The 19,930-nt window shown below is 44.2% G+C and overlaps 2 protein-coding genes across 3 annotated transcripts in view; both read left to right on the forward strand.

Annotated features, from left to right (window-relative positions):
- Positions 1 to 3,802, forward strand: part of SANBR (SANT and BTB domain regulator of CSR) — a 33,821-nt gene extending 30,019 nt beyond the window's left edge. For both annotated transcript variants that reach the window (XM_087823583.1, XM_016214041.2), the window contains exons 20-21: positions 960 to 1,051; positions 1,974 to 3,802. In XM_087823583.1, coding sequence (XP_087679709.1) covers positions 960 to 1,051; positions 1,974 to 2,010 — 129 coding nt within the window. In that variant the 3' untranslated portion in view covers positions 2,011 to 3,802. The remainder of the gene's footprint in view (positions 1 to 959; positions 1,052 to 1,973) is intronic.
- Positions 3,803 to 12,743: 8,941 nt separating this feature from the next.
- Positions 12,744 to 19,503, forward strand: DEMA1 (DPM1 ER membrane anchor 1). The gene is made up of 5 exons (XM_016214034.2): positions 12,744 to 12,777; positions 17,356 to 17,636; positions 17,817 to 17,915; positions 18,154 to 18,337; positions 19,039 to 19,503. Exons 2-5 carry the CDS (start codon positions 17,542 to 17,544, stop codon positions 19,207 to 19,209), a joined length of 549 nt encoding a protein of 182 aa, XP_016069520.2. The 5' UTR covers positions 12,744 to 12,777; positions 17,356 to 17,541; the 3' UTR covers positions 19,210 to 19,503.
- Positions 19,504 to 19,930: the final 427 nt, after the last annotated feature.

The following is a 19,930-nucleotide window of genomic DNA, read 5'->3' on the forward strand; positions in this document are numbered from 1 at the left end:
TAAACAATCCAATTAAATGAAATGGTCAGAAGATTAACCATACAGTTCTTTTTTTTTTTTTAAATATATCTTTATTGATTTCAGAGAGAGGAAAGGAGAGGGAGAGAGAGAGATAGAAACGTCAATGATGAGAGAGTCATTGATCGGCTGCCTCCAGCATGCCCCCAACTGGGGATCGAGCCCGCAACCCAGGCATGTGCCCTGACCGGGAATCAAACCCTGATCGCCTGGATCCTAGGTCGATGCTCAACCTCTGAGCCACGCCCCACTGGGCAACCATACAGTTCTTAAAAGAAGGATACAGGTAGCAAATAAGCACAGGAAAAGATGCAGCATCGCTAGTCATTAGGGAAATGTAAATTAAAACCTCAACGGTATATCACTATACACCAACTGGAATGTCTAGAAAAAATTTAAAAACATGCCAGCAAGGATGTGGAGCAGCTGGAACCTTCATATATACCAAGTAGGGATGAAAAAGGAATGACCACTTTGGAAAACAGTTTGGTAGTTCCCTATAACAAACTACTGGTATCCGACAACATAAATGAACCTCCTATACATTATGCTAAGTGAAAGAATCCAGATGCAAAAGTCTACTGGCTGTATGATTCTGTATATGCAATATTCTGGAAGAATGCAAAACTATAGCATCATAAAACAGATTGGCAGTGTCAAATCAATTGACTTAAAAGAGTCACAAGGGGATTTTCTTGGGGTGAAAGAACTATTCTATATCTCCATTGTATTCTATGTCACAACTGTATGCATCTATCAAAACAAAATGTTTACTAAAACAGATGAATTTTAATGTATGTAAACTATAAGTCGAAGAGTCTGAATTTTCAAAAATCAAAATAAAGTTACTTTTAAGTTAGAAAGCAATGCCATTTTAGTAAAGCACAGCTTCTATTGGTTCTGTAAAGGTAATGACTAAATTTTGCTCCTTTACTCTGCAGTTTGCAGGAGGTATTTATTCCAGGCTTGAAGCACAAATCAAGGCCTCAGTGTCAGTCAGTGCGCGGCAGGGAAGCTCAGAGAAGAACACGAGGTAAGTCAGCATCAGTGAATTTAGAGTGCCATTGACTTTGAAGTGATTTTCTTTTTTAGGGAAAATCATGACACTAGAAGCATATAATTTGAATTTTGTTTTGTTTTAAGAATTAGACCCAGGCATTAATAAGAATCAGAGTTTAACTTAAAAGTTAAGATTTTAAAAGGTTCATAAGTAAAAAAAAACAAGGGTCATAAGCACAAAATTTAATGAAAGTATAGTTGTTGTTTTTTAAGTTTTCTGTTTATTAATTCAGCTCTGTTCTGACCCAACTGCTGATAAAACTGTAAGCTATTGTGCTACTGTGAATTAGCAGAATTTGTATACTTTTCATAGGTTATATATTATTACTTTATATAAATCATTGAAGTCTTTCCCATTCCTTGTTTTATTTTATTTCTCTCTTAAATATCTAACTTGTGGGTCCTGTGTTATTTTACATCACACATTTTCTTCTAAAGATTAACAGTTAATTGATATTTGATCATTAATACTACAGAGTTAAAAGCCTTATCTGCAATGCAGAAATCCAGGAAGCTCAGAAAACCACAGATTTTTTTCATATATCTGTGTCAGTTCAAACCTACGCTGAGCTACTATGATGCTGTTTTGTAGTTTTTACTTTTCCCACTTAATATAACTGTTCATTTGTTTCACTGTGAAGAAATATTAATGTGTTTGACTATGGGGCACTGCTCCAGATCCATAATATACAATAGTTACCATATTACCTCCCCAAATCAAAAAATATTTGAGTTCTAAAATACCTCTCACTCCAAGGGTTTTTAAAAATGGATTATGGAGCTATATAAAGTTTCATTAAACTTTGATACTGTCAAGCAAGCATAACCTAAAGCAGCAGTAACTTCCTAGTGTTTTAGAAGCACCTCTGACCTTCTTTCCTGTTTAAAAAATCTAGGTCTAAAAGCCGTTTTGGTCCAGGGCGTCCTGCATAGAGCACCTTAACATGTAACTAAAAAGGCAGAAGACACACCTCTGGACATCTGGAATTGCTCACCTCTTGAAGATCTTCAGAACGATGACTTCTAAGTTATTCATTAATTATTTTTGCACACCACATAAATCATAATGCGAAGGGAAGCGTATAATTTAGTCTTATGGAATCTAATTGTAAATATGAAACTTTTCAAATCTAATTTTCTTTTAGTGTGATGCTAGGCTATATAGAAAATTGATATTTACAAATTTGTTAAGACTCCTAATATTAATTTATTTATTTGAAAGAGAAGAGGCCTAAACTCTCGAGTAGCTAAGGTCTTTTAAAACCTTAAATAGTTAGAGGGACACACCTGGTGGTGGTGCCGTGCATGTGCACTGATTGTCGCATGTCTTCTGTGAATTGTGGGGTAGCACTGGGCACTGCAGTTTGTGTGCTGACATTTCCAGTGGTGCTGATTTTATGTTTGCATGGATATTAAGGAGAGACAGCCCTCAAGACTGCATTAAGTAACATGTCATGGGGAGATATCTCTTGTGTTGGGCAGAAGGGGTAAGCATTTTCAGTGTTATTCCATGGAAAGCACAATGTCAATCCAACTTTCTTTTTCTTTTGGTTTTTAATGCTTATCTGTTGGTCACCTGAGCTGGAATTACTGATTATGAACTCTTTCTCTGTGAAGCTAGTGCCATCCTGAATTTGTTAAAATAATTGATAGTTTTCGGATAGTAAGTCATTTCAGTTATACGAGACACCCACTGTACAGTTCTCAGGGTTCTAAAACCCAACCACATTTCTGTAGCCATTCAAATAGCCCTTTAAAACAGTTATAACTGCTGATTGCTTTAGAGTTCTCTAGAAGGAAGATTCCCAAATGCATTGGATGGATGAAAAATTGCATATATTCAAGAGAAATCAAAATAAAATTGTAGAGATCATGCTTTAATTTTCCTAACCAAGCAGAAAGAGTGCTCAGGGAAAATTTGTTCCAAACCAAAAGCATATAAAAAGGTATGTGTTTGGAAATTACTTATATATAGGTCTTGTTAAACTTTAAGATGCACTGTTTCTAATTTAAATGAAGATTTGCCTTATAATTGAAATTGTTTCAAATTATTTAGAGAACAGACTTTGATAATGTGTGACAGAACAGCAGTTTCTGTTGAAATGTTGAAGTGTTACACTCAGTAAGCACATACAGAAACCATTCTTTTTAGTTTTAGTTGATAAATTAAGTTAGATTTTATTTGGTGTTCTGTGTATGGATTGGCCAAGGTTTTTTAACTTCTGTTTGGAAACTTTGTTGCAGTTTATATATTTTTCAATTGATGTCTTTGAAATAGATGATAAAATTTTTATTTTTAAAAGAAAATGTTTATAATACATGATCTGTAAGCCCTGCTAAATACCAGAGTCTTGCTCAATTTACTATATTCCCTTATTTAAAGGATTGAGGCACATACATGTTACATAGTGCTGTGATAGTCACAGCCAGAAGAGGGAAATGGGCTCTTTTGATTTTTTAACTGATAGTAACAAGGCAAATTGCTTCTCCCCTGGGGAGACTGTAACACTGAATTGATTTTTACAAACCACAATTTATCAGAATTTGATTCTCTTCAGAGCGTGTTTTTTATTTTGTTAATGTCTGTCGAACATAACACAGGTACCACAAACATTTTATTCAAGCTTTTAATAGCATTTCTTTTGCCAAATACTTTGAGGTTTGACATTAAATTAATTCTGAATTCCCATTTCTTTAATTGAAATAAACGTTAATGACAAAAGTAGTTTGAGAAGTCCCTTGATCTGAATTATTCCATTTTCTCAGAAAAGTCTGATGGACTCTAGACCACAGGTTTTCATAGAAAAGGTGAATTTCATAAAATCTAAGATGGATTTTAAAAAATATGTTTTTATTGATTTTAGAGAGAGAGAGAAACAGCGATTGGTTGCCTCCCACTCACACCCTGACCAGGGATCCAACCCACAACCTGGCATTTGCCCTGACCGGGAATCAAACTGGCGACCTTTTAGTGCAGGGGACTACGCTCAACCAGCTAACAGTGCTGATTCCAAACTGTGGCATTTTGGAATCATTTTGTTTTCCTTCTGAATGCTGAGCCAGGTATTGTGAGATGTGCTGATTGCTTTGGAAGCGGAAGCTGAAGCTCTATCATGCATTTTATTTTTATTATATAAAAATAAAAATATCTTTTATCTCCAATACCTGGAATTAGTCAACCTTCAGCTATTCATTGAGGAACTAGTATAAATTTCACCTCACACCTTTTAGTTAAAAGTCACTGGGGTACCCTAGTCAGTTTATTTCTAATATGTTAACTCCCACTCTCACTTAAAGCTGATGTGTCAGGGAAGATGATATGGGGATAATGTTATTCCCATCCTACAAGAATGTTGGGGTTAAATGACTTACAGATCTAAAACAGCATAATACTTTCTGGCTGATAGTAAGCCCTCCATAAATACAACTATTGTTGCATTGTTATTTTAATATTTAGTAAGTAGACTTAAATTCTATAAGATGAGGGTTTGATATCCCTCTTACTATAACTTGAGTTGCTAAGACTTAAGTATGTTTGTGTGTGCTTAGTGCAAGAAAGAAAAGAGGCACCCAGTACTTTGGTGGTGGTTATGGCATCATGGGTTACTATGTTATATTAAACATCTTGCCTTACTCAGGCAGAATAAATAGCATTTGTAGGAAGAGCTAGGAAGGAAAACCATTTCCTGATATGTGATAGTGACCTATGCTATTTTCAAAGAGGTTTACTGAAGAGAGTGAAGGTTACACCATAGTCTTTCTTAGAGCAGCTCTCCATCCAAGATGTATCTTTTCTTGAGAAAATGTAGCTAGTTTGGCTCTTCCTAGTTGTCAAGGCCAGTTCTGATCAAATCAGAGTTGGTGTAGAATAGTAGTTGCTAAATGTATATATGCCTTCTCTCTTTTAGTCTCACAATAACCCCTCCACATCAGGTATTCTCATTTTATAGGTGGAGAAGTAAGTTCAGAGAGGTAAAGTAACCCACACACTGGGATTGGAACCTGGACCTATCAGCACAATCCAATGCCTTGAAACAATTTACCTTGGATTGCCCGAAACATTCTCTCTCCGCTCTCTTCCTGTACTTTCAGTCTTGTGTATCCAGCGGCCTCTTTCGCATTTGTACTTGAAGCACCAATACTTGTCTCCACCTTGACATAATAAAAACAGAACTTGTGATATATTTCCCCAGCACCTCCTCCCCAATCCCTGCTTGTTCGAGCCCGGTCTTCCCCAGTCTAGCAAATGGTGATATTGCCCATCCAAGTACACGAGCCGAAATCTAGGAATTGTTTTCCTGTTCCTCTCTTTCCTTCACTCTCACATCCAGTTCACCGACACATCCATTTGCTTCTCTCCATCTCCATTATCACCACCCCAAGTCAGTGTCTTTTACATGAAGTGCTGCCAAAGTCTCCCAAGTGATACCCAGCTTCCACTCCAACCTGTTATCCACAAAGCAACTGTAGTGATTTTAAATGTGAATCAGATCACATCACTCCCCTGCTGACACTCTTTCTAGGAGGACTTCATCAAACCTGGAATAAAATCAACCTCCATGGCTCGGGTTTACAAAGTCCTACACGGCCTAGCCCCTGGCTGCCTCTCAGACCTCCTTTCTCTCTCGCTTACTGCATTTCAGTCACACTAGCCCCCCTGTTCCTCCAGCACACGTAAGTTCATTCCCACCTTTCTGTCTGTTCACATTAGCTGGTCTCACTGTCTACAAGGCTTTTTCTTACCATTCAGGTTTTAGGTTAGATATTATTTCCTCTCTGGAGGCATTTCCATGTACTCAACCTAAAGTAGCTACCAAGTCACTCTCATCACATCATCACAGTTTATTTCTGTATGAATGTGACATTACTCTGATATGTTTCTTTTTCTTCTTCTTTGTTGGTTTGTAGTTTGTCTCTCATGCCAGAAAATGAAATTAAATGCATCCAAATTGGAAAAGAAGTAAAACTATATTCACAGGTGACATGATCTTTAGATAGAAAATCCTAAGAAATCCACTAAAAACCTATTAGAACATATAATTAAGTTCAGCAAAATCTCAGGATTCAAGATCGATGTACAAAAATCAACTTGTTTCTACACACTAGCAATGAAAAATCTGAAAATGAAATAAAACAGTTCTCTTTATAATAGCATCAAAAAGAATAAAATACTTAAAAATTAACAAAAGAAATGCAAAACATATTCTGAAAACTATAAAGTATCATTGAAAGAAATTAAATGGAAAAACTATTCCATGTTCATGGATCACAAAACTTAAATGTTAAGATGGCATGAGACTCCTCAGTGTTACCACAATTCTGTCAGAATCCCAGCTGGCTTCTTTGTTGAAGTTTACAAGCTGATCCTAAAATTCATATGGAAACAAGGACCCAGAACAGCCAAAACAATTTTGAAGAAGAACAAAGAGGATTCATACTTTCTGTTCTAGAATCTTACTGTAGAGCTAAAGGAATCAAGACAGTGTAGTACTAGCAAAGGATGGAGTGTGTGTGTGTGTGTGTGTGTGTATATTTTATATATATATATATATATATATGTATATATATATATATATATCAATGGGACAGAATTGAGAGTCCAGAAATGAACCCATCTGTTTACAGCCATCTGTCAACAACATGCCAACACCATTCAATGGGGAAAGAATAGTCTTTTCTACAAACGGTGCTGGGACAACTGGATAGGGTCATGCAGAAGAATCAAGTTGGACCCTTACCTCACACCATGAACAGCAACAAAATGATTCAGAATGGATTAATAACCTAAATATGACAACAAACACAATTAAGAAAGTGAGAAGACAGCCTACAGAATGGAAGAAAATGTTTACAATCCTATGTCTAATAAAGGACTTCTTTTCAGAATATATAAAGAACTTTTACAATTCAACATTAAAAAGGCAACCCAGTTTTTAAAGTGATAAAGGATTTGAATAGACAGTTCTCCAAAGAAGGTAGCCAATAGCACTTCATAAGGTGCTCAACGTCGTTAGTCATCAGAGAAATGCAAATCAAAACCACAATGAGATACCAGGTCACACCTAGTAGAATGGCTATAACAAGAAAGCCACCTATCGACGTGTAGAGAATGTGGCGAAATTGGACCCCTCATAACTGCTGGTGACAATGTAAAATGGTGCAGCCTCTTTGGAAAGCAGTCAGACAGTTCCTCAAAAAAGGTTACCATTTATCCATCAATTTATCCTAACAGGTATATCCTTTTTAATTTAATCTCTTCTTGTGTTTACCCATATGCATATATCCATGCCCAGAACAGTATTATTATCTACTTTTTTATACAGAAGGAGAAACAGAGACCCAGAGATAGCAGCATGTCTAAGGGCAACAGAAAGGATGATCTGCGCAGCGTGCTCTTGGTAACAGTGTTGCTGTGTTAAATGAGGTAATATACACACGTCAAGCACTAAGAATAGAGCCTGACACATAGTGAGTGCTCAAAAGATGTTGTTATTGCCTGGCCGGTGTGGCTCAGCAGTTGAGCATCAGCCTAGGACCGAGAAGACAGTGGTTTGATTCCCGGTCAGGGCACATACCCAGGTTGCAGGCTTGATGCTCAGTCGGGGTGTGCAGGAGGCCAATGACAACTCTCTCATCATTGATGTTTCTCTTTCTCTGTCTCTCCCTCTCCCTTCCTCTCAAATCAATAAAGATATATTTAAAAAACGAAAAAAAAATGTTGTTAGGCCACATGAAAGACTTAGAAATAACTATGTTGTGCTCATTTCCATTTTGACCTTGGCTCATGTTTTCCTACCTAGATTGCTCTTTTGTTCTGCTGCATATTGAAATTTCTCCCTGGCTTTATGTCCCTGCTCCATGTTGGTTTCTCCGAATTATATGGCACTCACAACATTGCCTCGGTTTAGCAGTCACATGTTCTCATTGCTTTTTTTTTTTTTTTTGATCTTAAGTCCCCAACCAACTCCTATGCTCTAGTAGTAATATTTGATATACACATGATCCTTGAACAGTGTGGGAGTTAAGGGCTTAAACCCCCTACACAGTTGAAAATCCACATATAACTTTTGACTCCCTCCAAAACATAACTACTGATAGTCTACTGTTGACCAGGAGCCTTAGCAATAATATATAGTTGATTAATATATATTTCTTTTATGTTAAATGTATTATATACTGTTGTCTTCAAAAAAGTGAGCTATAGAAAAAATATTCAGAAAGTCAGAAAAAACATTTACTGTGCTTATTGGAAAAAATTTGCATGTAAGTGGACCCATACAGTTCAAACCCGTGCTGTTCAATGGGTCAACTGTATAATCTATATAAATATTTGAAACAAATATGTCAATGTTCATTTTTGTTAGTTTTGAATTGTTTTAGACTCTATGTTTGTGGTTAATATATTTTCCCAAATTAAAAAGAATTAAACCACCAGAAGCTATTGACCATTAAAATGATGAGAATTTGTTTAAAAAATTAAAAGCTTCAGCAACAAATGTAGGCAACTGTCAGAATTATTTTACATCAGGTACAAACACTTGACGGGACCTCTAAAGTGTATTTATTTCTACCCATAAATAGTCATAAGACTGTGAGTGTATGTGGTTATGTAATCAGGGAAGAAAGCCGACTTCCCCCCAGTAAGTGAAGGAGCTGAATATTTGTTAAATGGCATCGAGCTTTGTCCAACAAATCAATGTGAAAGCCTTTCTGACAGTGGTTCTGCAGTGAGGCCTAGTGTTGATATTTTTTAAGGGTCACAAGGTGACTCTATTGTACAGACAGATTGAGAACCATACTGCTATGTGACATGATATCTTTAAATGACTCACAGCAAACTTCAGAGGAAATGTTCAGGAGCATTAAAAAAAAAATCAGGAAAGCACAGATTCTGGTACCAGAATGCTGCCAGAGGATGGCGCCAAAGTGCCAGGAAACTAGTTTGAAAATCTCACAATTTGGTTTGTTTATGCTTAGTCTTCCTTAGCAAGTGTGCATATGTGTATTATTTGTAGAAGAAAACAGAATATTGGAAAAAGAGCTGGTAAGAGAAAGTATAGCTAAAATACATAAGGAATTCTAGAAGGCAAATGAGGAAAAGGAAGAAAAGCAGGAAAGAAAACAAGGAACACCACTTTCTCCACTGATTTATAACGCCCCGTCAGGTACTGTGTTCCTATGAGCGTGTAAGCACGTCCGCGGTTCTCGTTTTGTCCCATTGGCAGTGTCTAGGCCTGCGCCAGAACTCCATTGTCCTCACTGCTGCTGCTTTAGACAGGCCTTTATATCTGGTTAAGTCCAATCACCCTGAAGTATTTTTTCTTGCATTTTTTAATAGTTTACATGGTTTAAAAACGAAAGGCTATAAAAGATTGCATGTCAAGGAAATAGAAACTATACTACGTGTTTCCATAGAGGGTTGATAATATAAGGAGTGGATTAAATAGGAATTGGAGAATTTACAGACTGAAAAGAGGCCATTGAGGCAGTGCAGTAACCGCAGGGAGCAGCCACCATTCTCAGGGCTGAGGGAACAAAGTGAAAAAGCTGAACTTATTAGAACCTAGAGCGTCGGAGGAGGGGCCTTGCGGAGTGGAACCCAGGCTGGTGTCACTGCCTCTGGAGCTTAGAGGAGGACCCTGTGGGGCCAGACCCAGGCTTCTGAGAGGGAGCGCGACAGGCTGTTCTGGGAATGCCAAAAAAGGGCAAAGACTGAAACCACCTGCTGCCAGAGTGAAGATCCATTGCTGAGGCAACACCAACAGAAATAGGGAGCAGACAGACAGGAGTGTGTCCCTTCTCCTCTCCGGCTGTCCTCCAGTCTCCTACTTACACCCCCTAAAAGGAGCCAACTGGCAAAGAAGAAATGTAGCGTCCCAGCCCCTGCATCACTAAGCAGAATACAGGAGGGTGGATCAGGGCTGAGAAGCAATCGCTTCATAACCAGCGGGGACAGAGTAAAAGGTTTCCCTTTCATCATTATTTCTCATCTGTCCAGTTCCCAGTCCCAGCCCCACCCCACTCTTGTATCTCCTTATGTATTCTTTTACCGTTTCCTCACGCAAATACAATGAAACATACAGGCTTTTCTTCTTTTAACACAACAGCTAACATATATACACTGCATTTTAACATAAGTACCTTGGACATGTCTGCATAAGAGTTAATAGAGCATCTTCATTTTTTTCAAATAATTGCATAACATCCATTGAGGATGTACCATAAGGTATTTAACCAGGCCCCCCCCCCCATTGATATAAGTTTGAGTGGTTTCCAACCTCATGTGGCAAATAATATACAGCGAATATGTAATATATCAGTTTGTTCTTATACAAGTACATCTGCAGGATAAATTCCTCCAAGTGGAATTTTTGGGCCAAAGTTTTGTTACTTTGATGTTGCCAAATTGCCTTTCATATGAACATCTAACAGTTCCACCAGTAATGCATCAGAGTGCTTGTTTCCAGGCAGCCTCATAAACAAAGTACTGTCAGACTTTTGTATTTGGGGCTACTAATGGATAAAAAATGGTATCAGCATAATTTTGGTTTGCATTTCTTTTATATGAATTGAGCATCTTTCATATATTTAAGAGACATTTCTTTTCAATCACTCTCCATTTTTATATTGGATTGTTAGTATTTTCTCATCAGTCTCTAAGTTCTTTATATAGTAGAGATACTAGCTTTTGCCTGGTTGTGAATATGAATAGCAAATAATTTTCCTGTTTGTCATTTATATTTTACTTGGTGAGTGGTATCTTTTGGCCATTCAGAGAGTGTTTTTATGTTTAGCTACTGAGATGTGTCAATTGAATCTTTTATGACTTTAGAGTTTGAGTCACATTTAAAAGGGCCTTTCACATGTAAAGTTTATAAAGAAATAGTGGCTATGAAGAAATTCATGTTTCCTTCTGAAACTTGCATGATTTTACTTTTCCCATTTAAGTATTTGATTCATTTGAAAGTTTTCATGGTATAATTATGAAATACGGATCCAACTTTATTTTTCTTTCAGATGGCTAACCAGTTATCCATGGTGTCAGTAAACACATGTATCAAATAGAATTTTCCTCCACTAGTTTGTGATGCTAAACTTATTACATACTGAATTCTGTTTTAAGGTAATGCTAACTGCAAACCTGAAAATGACTCAAACACAGGAGAATTTGGGGATTCCCCCCTTTATTTTTAAATACATCAATTTGTTCCCTTTCACACCTATTTTTTATTTTGAAAAGTGGTCATTGTATATGAAGAATTATAAAGATCATTTGAAGCCTAAAATAATGTTCTTTTCCTCCTGAGAGAATACATGTTCGCTTCTGAGAGATAGCTGGAAGCACTGTCAGTGTCCGAGCAACTTCATCCATCCAGAAACTGAGATAATTCAGAATTGGACTGTAGACCAGCTTCTGGCTCTGTGCCTTTCAAGCCTGTTTCTCATTTCCAGCACCAGGTACTTACTGTAGGACACTTTCGGATTGTTACCCACCTCTGGCCCTGCACCTTTGTTTCAGGATGCCTGCAGGGCAAGGCAGCCCTGTGGGGCGGGGGGGTATTCCTGGGAGTCGTTCCTATACCAGAACAGCTAGCGATGACTTCGCCATACACGGAAGTCATTGGAAATCATATCAGTGCATCCCATCAAACTCAAACTGAATATATCCCCAGTTCAACTTCCCCAGATTTTAAAATGGCTGAAACCATTCTAATGCCACCCAGCATGAAGTGTGGCGTGAGAGAGCAGTGACTTACAGGGCCAGCCTTCATCAGACCCCAGCTGGTGAAGGGAAGCAGTTCTGGAGATCTGATCATTTCACTGGGGTAGGATTTTTAAAAGTCAAGACAAAGAGAGCATTTATTTATCCACTCTTACCTAAGAGGCAGGGGCAGAGAAAACACTGTTCAACAGAGGGCGTATGTCTGGGAGACGGAGGAGAGGAGAGCCGCTTTCTGTTTGCACCTGTAGAATCCTGCTCACTCCACAGACCAGGCCTCTTGTGTCTCTTAGAAGTAGACCGGCCCGGCCGGTGTGGCTCAGCGGTTGAGCATCGACCTAGGATCCAGGCGATCGGGGTTTGATTCCCAGTCAGGGCACATGCCCGGGTTGCGGGCTCAATCCCCAGTCGGGGGCGTGCAGGAGGCAGCCGATCCATGACTCTCTCATCCTTGATGTTTCTGTCTCTCTCCCTCTCCCTTCCTCTCTCTGAAATCAATAAAGATATATTTTTAAAAAAGAAAAGAAGAAGTAGACCGTCTGTGCCATGAAATGCAGGTGCCTTGCTGCCTTGCCCACCACCAGATCCGCAGCCCGTGGAACAGTGCCCACCTGCCACATGGTAGGTTCTCAAGAAATATTTTTCAAATGGATGCCAGACACGGAGATACAAAGACAGATGAGCCTCAACTCCTTCCCTCAAGGCACTCAGTCGGGGGCGAGAGCAGAGAAGGCCCCTCGGGGAGCGTGAGGTGAGCCCCGAGGGGTGACCAGGGGCTCGGGCTGGGCCGAGGGTGCGAGGGGCGCCGGCGAGGACAGCGCCGCAGCTGGAGAGAACCCTAAGCGACGCTGGGAAGGAGGCGGGAGAAAGGAGGCGGGCCTGGAACCAGCCGATCTGGTAAGTGCTGGGGGGCCGATGGACAGGGCAGGCCAAGAACGGCGTTACCAGGATTGTACCGACCAAGAAACGCTGATGGGCTGGTAAGTGGTGCACTGAAGAGAAACAAATTCAGAGGCGAGGAGACCAGCTAAGCAGCTCTGGCAATAGCCCCGGCGGAGCTCAGGCCCCCACCGCCCCGGGGAGGCGGCAGGCGCGAGGAGCGGCGTGGAGAAAGGTTAGGGCGGCGGCCGGCTGGACGTGGTCATGGATTAGAGGGGGGGCATCGGCGGACCCCCGGGTTTCCGGCTGGGGGGTTGGGGGATGGTGAAGCTCTGGGCTCAGGGTGAGGATATAATACCTGTTGGGGAGCCTCGGCGGCCTTCCCAGACCAGAGGGTGGACGGGGCCACTGGAGCGCGGGCTCAGGCAGCCGCGGCGACCCCCTCACACACACACACACACACACACACACCCCCGGGGAGCACGAGACGGCTCTACACGTGCCCGGGGCGCGCGGTGGCTGCCGAGGCCGAGGTCGGGGGTGCACGTGTAACGGGGGGCTACGCTGTCGCGGTGCCGGTGCGCTGCTGCCGACACTCCCCGAGCACGCGCGGCTGCAGGGGGGGGCCTGCCGGCCCCCACGATGGCCCGAGTCTGATCGCTGCTCTTCGCCCCGCGGCGTCTGCTGCTTTCCAACTCTCCTCCCACCCGGGGTCTGCGTTTCGGGTTATCTGTCCCCAGATGTGGCGTTTGGGGGTGGGTGCCTGTTTTTTACTGAGGTAAGTGCCACGGGCGGCGTTGCCTGGTGGATAACTCAGTGTCATTGGTGCGCGGAAACGGCTGGGCGATGAATGGGTTGCCAAAAGCCCCATCAAGCTGTCCTGACTTTCTGAGGTTTTAAATGACTTCTGCATGAAAAGGGTAACTGTGGATCATAAATAAGGAAGGCTTTTCAACAGCACAACCTTTCTCTTGTGTGGAAATTACATGGACTGAAACAGTAGGCGTTTATCTCGGTGTTTAATATTTTTTTCTTTTTTCCTCTAATAAAAACAGACAGGTTTTGGCCATTAATGTAGAAGAAAAAGACTTTCAATACAAGTGCCCTGGTAAATATCATAGCTTGATGCTGAAGAGCTTCAGTAACTCCCATTTAGCTTCTAAAATCTAAAAGACCGCCTCCAGGCAGCCCCCCGGCTGTGGCGGGGAAAAGGCTGTGCTAACCTGGTGAAAGAGAGGCCCTCGTTTCCTTTCCCTGCCGTCGCAGGCGGAGGGAACCTAGGGAATGTCCAGCGGGGAAGCCAACCGGCTCGCTGGCTCTCCCGGAGGAACGCAGGAATCTCTCATTAGGGGTGGAGGGCTCAGAAAGGAGGCAGGAGAGTGTCGGTCACAACAAGACTCTTAGATGGCAAGAGACACAAGCCCCAATCAAACCAGCTGAAGGCAAAAAAGAGAGGCCCTGGCTCACACAGCTGCGAGTTCAGCCTCCGGTTCACACCCCAGCCCTGCTCTCTTCTGTGCTGGCAGTTTCTGAAAATGTCACGACATTGAGTCCAACTGGGATGATTCCGATCACAGATTGACCCCTGAACTGTCATCAGCCGGGACTGGGTCCTGTGCTCACCCTGGTTTTCAGACCGAGGCAGCTATGACCTTGAGTCCTCTGAATGTCCTCACCTTGATCCTGTAACTCAGGGATCATGCTTCTGTCAAAGGATCTCCCCAGGCCACATGGATCCAGGCCTTAGGGAGGTGGCTGGGGATTCATAGGCACCCTGGGCCCACCTGGAGCACAAGATGCTGCAGACCCTGTCACCAGGAGTGCATGTCCTCTGGCCACTACCCCAAAGGACCCGGAAGGCAGGAGGGGGGAGGCGGGGCAGGACTGCTCGTCCCGGGAGGAGTCCGCGTCTGACTTCACTGTGGCAGATGCCAGGAGCACCCGAAAAACCCTCCTGGCTCCAAAGAGAACTCGCTGTCTGCTGGCTGAGGCCTGACTGTCTTGCTTTCGCTTTAAGCCCTTGTTAAAGTACAAATGTCCTTGAGTGGAAACACTTTAAATTTCTATCAAGAACTCTTAGAGTGAAGGATTAGAAAACAGGTTTTGAGCCCTGGCTGGTTTGGCTCAGTGGATAGAGCATCAGCCTGTAGACTGAAGGGTCCCGGGTTCGACTACTTCGGTTGCAGGCTCGGTCCCGGCCAGGTGGTGGCGAGTGCGGTGAGTGCAGGCGGCGACCTACTGATGTGTCTGCCTCACATCAGCGTTTCTCTCCTTCTCCCCCTCCTTCCCTCCCTCCCTCCCACTCTCTCTGAAGAGCAATGGAAAAAATATTCTCTAGTGAGGATTAAAAAAAGAAGAAAGCAGGTTTTGAGGTTTTGATAACAGGAGGGAGTGAAATTTGCAGGGTTCTGGGAGCCTGAGGTCAAGGAATACGTGAGGCAGGGGGAGAGCAATGACAAAGAATATGGAAGACTGCGGCTTCCCAGCGCGCCTGCGGCTGGAGCTGGACGGACGAGGGTTTGGGGTGCAGGCGGTGACGTGGCGCGTCACTGAGCTGCAGTGACGGCTGAGAGAAGCCAGGAGGAAGGCACCTGGAAGAGCAGTCCAAGACCGGCCTGGAGGGCTTAGGGGAGGGGGCAGGGGAAGGGCTGGGGGCGGGACTAGGACGTCCACAGATGGATGCAGATTGAAACACGATCTCTTTGTGCTGATTTTATTTTTCCAGCGCCTGCCATGTACCAGGTTACTACATAGATAAGATCCCTTTCCTTTTTTCCTCAAAAAAAATTTTAATTGTAATGGAACACGTACAACACAAAATGGGCCACTTTAGCCATTTCTAAGCATCTGCTTTAGTGGCATTAAGTATATTCACATTGCTGTGCGCCACCCCCACTCTCCATCTCCAGAACTTTTTCGTTTTCCTAAACTGAAACTCTGTACCTATTGAACACTAACTCACCATTTTCCCTCCCCCAGCACCTGGTAACCTCTATTCTGCTTCCTGCGTCTATGAATTTGACTTTTCCAGGAATCTGACATAAGTGGAATCACACAGTGGCTGGCCTTCTGTGTCTGCCTTACTTCGGCTGGCATAATGCCTTCAGGGTTCATCTATGTGCAGCACGTGTCAGAATTTTGTTCTTTTTAAGGCTGAACAACATCCCTTTGTATGAATCTACCACATTTTGTTTATCTGCTCACCTCCTGGTGGACGCTTGGGCTGCTTCCACCTTTTGGCTGTTGTGAACAGTGCTGCTATGAACGTGGGTGTACAGATGTCTGCTGGGTCCCTGCTTTCACTTCCATACGTATAAACTTAAGGTATTGATTCCCAAGTCACATTCTGTGAAAGAAAGCCCTTAGTTACAGTCTTACCCAGCCCTTACTTGTAGCCACCGCTGTGTCCTTGCTAAAGGCCTCTGGCCTCAGAGCATGCGGGCGAACAGTCCTGGAGACGACCAACCAGCAGCGGTGCCCTCCAGCCCAGCACCACTCTGCACGGCACACACTCAAATTCAGGTCCGGGAAGGGGCCCTTTTGCCCTTTTTTGTTTCGGTATAATATCCACACAGTAGAGGGCATCAGGTGTACTAAACATACGTACACAACTGATTGGGTCTTTACATATGTCTAAGTCTGTCTAACCACCAGTAAATAGATATAAAATACCCTCATCTCCCAGAAAAATCCAGGTGTCCGTGAGACATGAGAAGATCTGGCCTCTCAGGACCTCAGTGCGGCCGGAGCGCGGCCGGGTCTTCCTCCGGGAGCCCTGGCTTCATGCAGGAGCTGTGCTGGCTGCCGGTGGCTCAGAGGCTCACACTGTGCAAACTCGGCCTTGGCCTGAGGCTCCAGCAAATCCTCCTTATGCTCACACACACTCACCCACACACTCTTACTCAACATTTACGGAATTTTCATGACTTGGTGGAGGATCCAAAGGTAAAGAAGCCACAGCCCCTGCCTTTCTGGAAGGGAGCCAGTGTCACTGCAGCCCAAAGGCCCCCCAGCTCCCCTTCTGACTTTTACAGATGCGATTGGCAGCGGGCGCCACACTCCTCTGCACCCTCCTTTTCTCAGAAAATCTTAGCTCTGTCCCCCTCCCCCGGTCACGGGCACCCCTCCCTCACCTGGAGTGAGGGCGGGTCAGGGGTCTTTACTCTGATCACCTGGTTCCTCCGCCAGGGCTGCCAGGTCCCTCGCGCGTGCGGGAAGCAGGCGCCCCGACGCGGGGGTCGGGCAGGGGGCGCTGCGCCCGGGGAGGGGCGTCAGGACCCAGGCCTGGGGCCGGAGAGGGAGCCGACAAGGAGGCGGGCTGGCGGCCTGCGGAAACAGCCGGAAGGTAAGCAGGATGTGTTTGGGGAGTAGGAAGAAACCCTTGTGCAAAGAGCGGCCCAGACGGCGCCGGGGGCCTCCACCCCACCCTCTCCGCGGGGAGCAGGGGCCCCTGGTTCTCCCAGGTTCCAGGCGACGCGTGGGGTGGGGCCGGCGCCCGGTCCCTCCAGCTCCAAGGTTCCCTGATTCTGTGATGTCATTGACGAGAGAAGAACGGGGAGCTGCGCCGGGCGCCAGATGCCCCCGTTCCTCCCCTGCGGGCTTGGAGAGTCTGGGGATGAGGGGCGGTGAGCGGAGCGGTCGCACGGGTCCCAGCTCGGTCTCCCTTCCGCCCGCCGCAGCCCGGGCGAGCCAGCGGCCCTGAGGCCGGCGGAGCAGCCGTCGCGGAAGCTGGTCTAGAAAAACAGCCATGAAGACGAGCCTCGCGTTCTCCTCGAGACCTTAAAGGACGGGAAGACCTGCGCTCACGCGGAGCAGGGAGCGCGCGCCGGGGCGCCCGCCCGCGGAGGAAGCTGCTCGCCAGGTCCATGAGCTTAGACACCCTGCTGGTCACGTTCGTCATCATCTTGCTTATCTGCTTCGCTTCCATCCTCTTCTTACTGACGCTGTTTTTATATAAATGGTATAAATGCCCGCCGGGGAACTGGGCTCAGCTTTCGGTCGCGCTAGCGATGTAGCTAGAAGTAAAGGGAGACCGCGTCCCGCGCAGCGCCCCCTGGAGGCGGCCGGCTCCGCGTGCGCCGCGCCGCCCCGCCCGAGGCCGCCCTTCCCCGCCTCTCACTCTCCGCTCGCTCCGTTTCAGTTTCCAAACCAAGAACGACGGTGGGACGGAGAGTGGTCCTTGTGAAGATTGTGTAATTGGTAATAATGTGAGGACAGGCGACCCAGGAGTCCAAGAAAAGTAAGTCTGTGTCATCGAATGTCGTACAAAGCCTGTGTGTGTGTCCGTGTGTGTGTGTCTGTGTCTGTGTGTGTGTGTCTGTGTGTGTGTCTGTGTGTGTCTGTGTGTGTGTGTGTCTGTGTGTGTGTCTGTGTGTGTCTGTGTCTGTGTGTGTGTGTGTGTGAGTGTGTGACAGTGGGGGCCAACAGGCACGAATTATTTTTTTTTTAAAAAAATCCCTGCTGGTTGACTATTTTAGGACTCTAAGGCAAATCCTGAGGCCGGGCATTCTTGTCCACAGACGGAGTAAAGAGATGTTGGCCACACACTTAAACAGCAAAGAGTACCCAGAGGACAAAGTACAGAAGGGAGATCCTGAGGATGCCAAAGAGGTGATGGGCTTGGTGACTCATGGGGCGCTTCAGAATTGGTTAGAAAAGGAGGTCAGGTACTTGGCCAGGTAAAATGAGGAGTGGCCGTGCCTGTAATTTAAGTCTGTATCCGGAAGGAGTGCAATGGCCGCGGCCCTTTAGACCGTTCTTAGCTTCATCGGTTCCTTGTTGTTACACCATTTACAGATGCCCGCTCAACCTTCATCCCTACATTTGTGTTTTTTCTTAATAATTCCCCTTCATTTTGCTGCTTTTCTCAGAATCCTAGAATCTGAGAGCTAGAGGAGGCCTTGGAGATCATCTAGGGAACCAAAACTGAGAAAATGACATAAATGACTCAAGGTCATCCCTCACTGCAGCGGAGCTCTGGGCCAGACCCTGTGTCCCTCCTCAAGGTCTTCTGCGGCAGCACACAGACACTGCCAGGACCTTCTTGAGCTCCATGTCCGGGGCTCCCTAATAAGAACAACTCACATGTCTTCCCAAAATGAGGCCCATGCCCAGTTAGAGACAGAATGATGGTCCAGGTGGCTCTCGGGTTTGACACGTTACCAGATGCTATTTGAATATGTCAGTGTAAGCTCTTATTAACCCTAGAAATACGAAAATGATGGATTATCACTGCTTTTCTGTATCACTTAGTGACACTTCTGTTTCTCACTAACAATGCACATATAACCTGTATTTTTAGGAGCAGGGCTTGTTGTGTTCATAAGTTGATCATTTACACTGTTTGTCCCATTCTCTTACAGGGTGATGATTTGCAAAAAGCACACACACTTGTCCCTGGACCCCCTTCAGTTACTCATAACAAAGGACCTTTAAAAGGAGTGACATTTTCCAGGGAGGTAATTGTTGTGGATCTTGGGAAGGAGTACCCTGTGCCTCAGAGCTATATTCATGTGCATAAAGAGAGAAAATGAAGCTCAGGAAAGGCTGAGAGTGAAAGAAATGTAACCTTGGACTAACAATGAGATGACCGGGGTGGGGTACAAAATCATGTTGAAACAGCAAAATAATGGAGGATTAAGCAAATACAAATAACATTTTACTTTTGTGCAGAAAGAAGTGGGCTACATGCAAAATTCTATAAGTAAAATACCCAGAGCTTGAATATAGAGTGTTTTTTTAAAACACAAACCTGAGTTCAAGGAATTGATTGTATTAAGTGTCCTTGCAAGTCAGTCTATTCAAAGCTTCTAACATGAATAAAGTTATTTGTGTTTGTGCAGATGTCTATTAGGTAAATGGTATTCAAGGGAACTTTGGAAACAGCACATGTCCTTGATGATCACAGGCATTCATGACCCAAAACATTACTGCCATCATCATGGGAACCTCCAATAACTAGGACTAGGGTCCCTGCCACGCAATCCCCATTGAACTCAGTCCTGAAACCTTTCTTGTACTGACTGACAGCTGCTTTTTTAAAAAATGTATCTTTATTGATTTCAGAGAGAGGAAAAGAGAGGGAGAGAGACAGAGAGAAACATCAATGATGAGAGAGTCATTGATCGGCTGCCTCCTGCACGCCCCCCACTGGGGATCGAGCCCGCAACCTGGGCATGTGCCCTGACCGGGAATCAAACACTGATCGCCTGGATCCTAGGTTAACGCTCAACAACTGAGCCATGCCCAGCTGGG

Source organism: Miniopterus natalensis, chromosome 13, assembly GCF_054644295.1.
Source record: "Miniopterus natalensis isolate mMinNat1 chromosome 13, mMinNat1.hap1, whole genome shotgun sequence".
NCBI classification, from domain to species: domain Eukaryota; kingdom Metazoa; phylum Chordata; class Mammalia; order Chiroptera; family Miniopteridae; genus Miniopterus; species Miniopterus natalensis.

Bases quoted from the DNA above. Each gene is read 5' to 3' on its own strand.
- DEMA1 (XM_016214034.2), top strand. From the start codon at position 17,542: ATGAGCTTAGACACCCTGCTGGTCACGTTCGTCATCATCTTGCTTATC. The intron at 17,916-18,153 runs GTAAGTCTGTGT...TGACTATTTTAG, and splicing joins GACCCAGGAGTCCAAGAAAA to GACTCTAAGGCAAATCCTGA. The intron at 18,338-19,038 runs GTCAGGTACTTG...ATTCTCTTACAG, and splicing joins AGAATTGGTTAGAAAAGGAG to GGTGATGATTTGCAAAAAGC.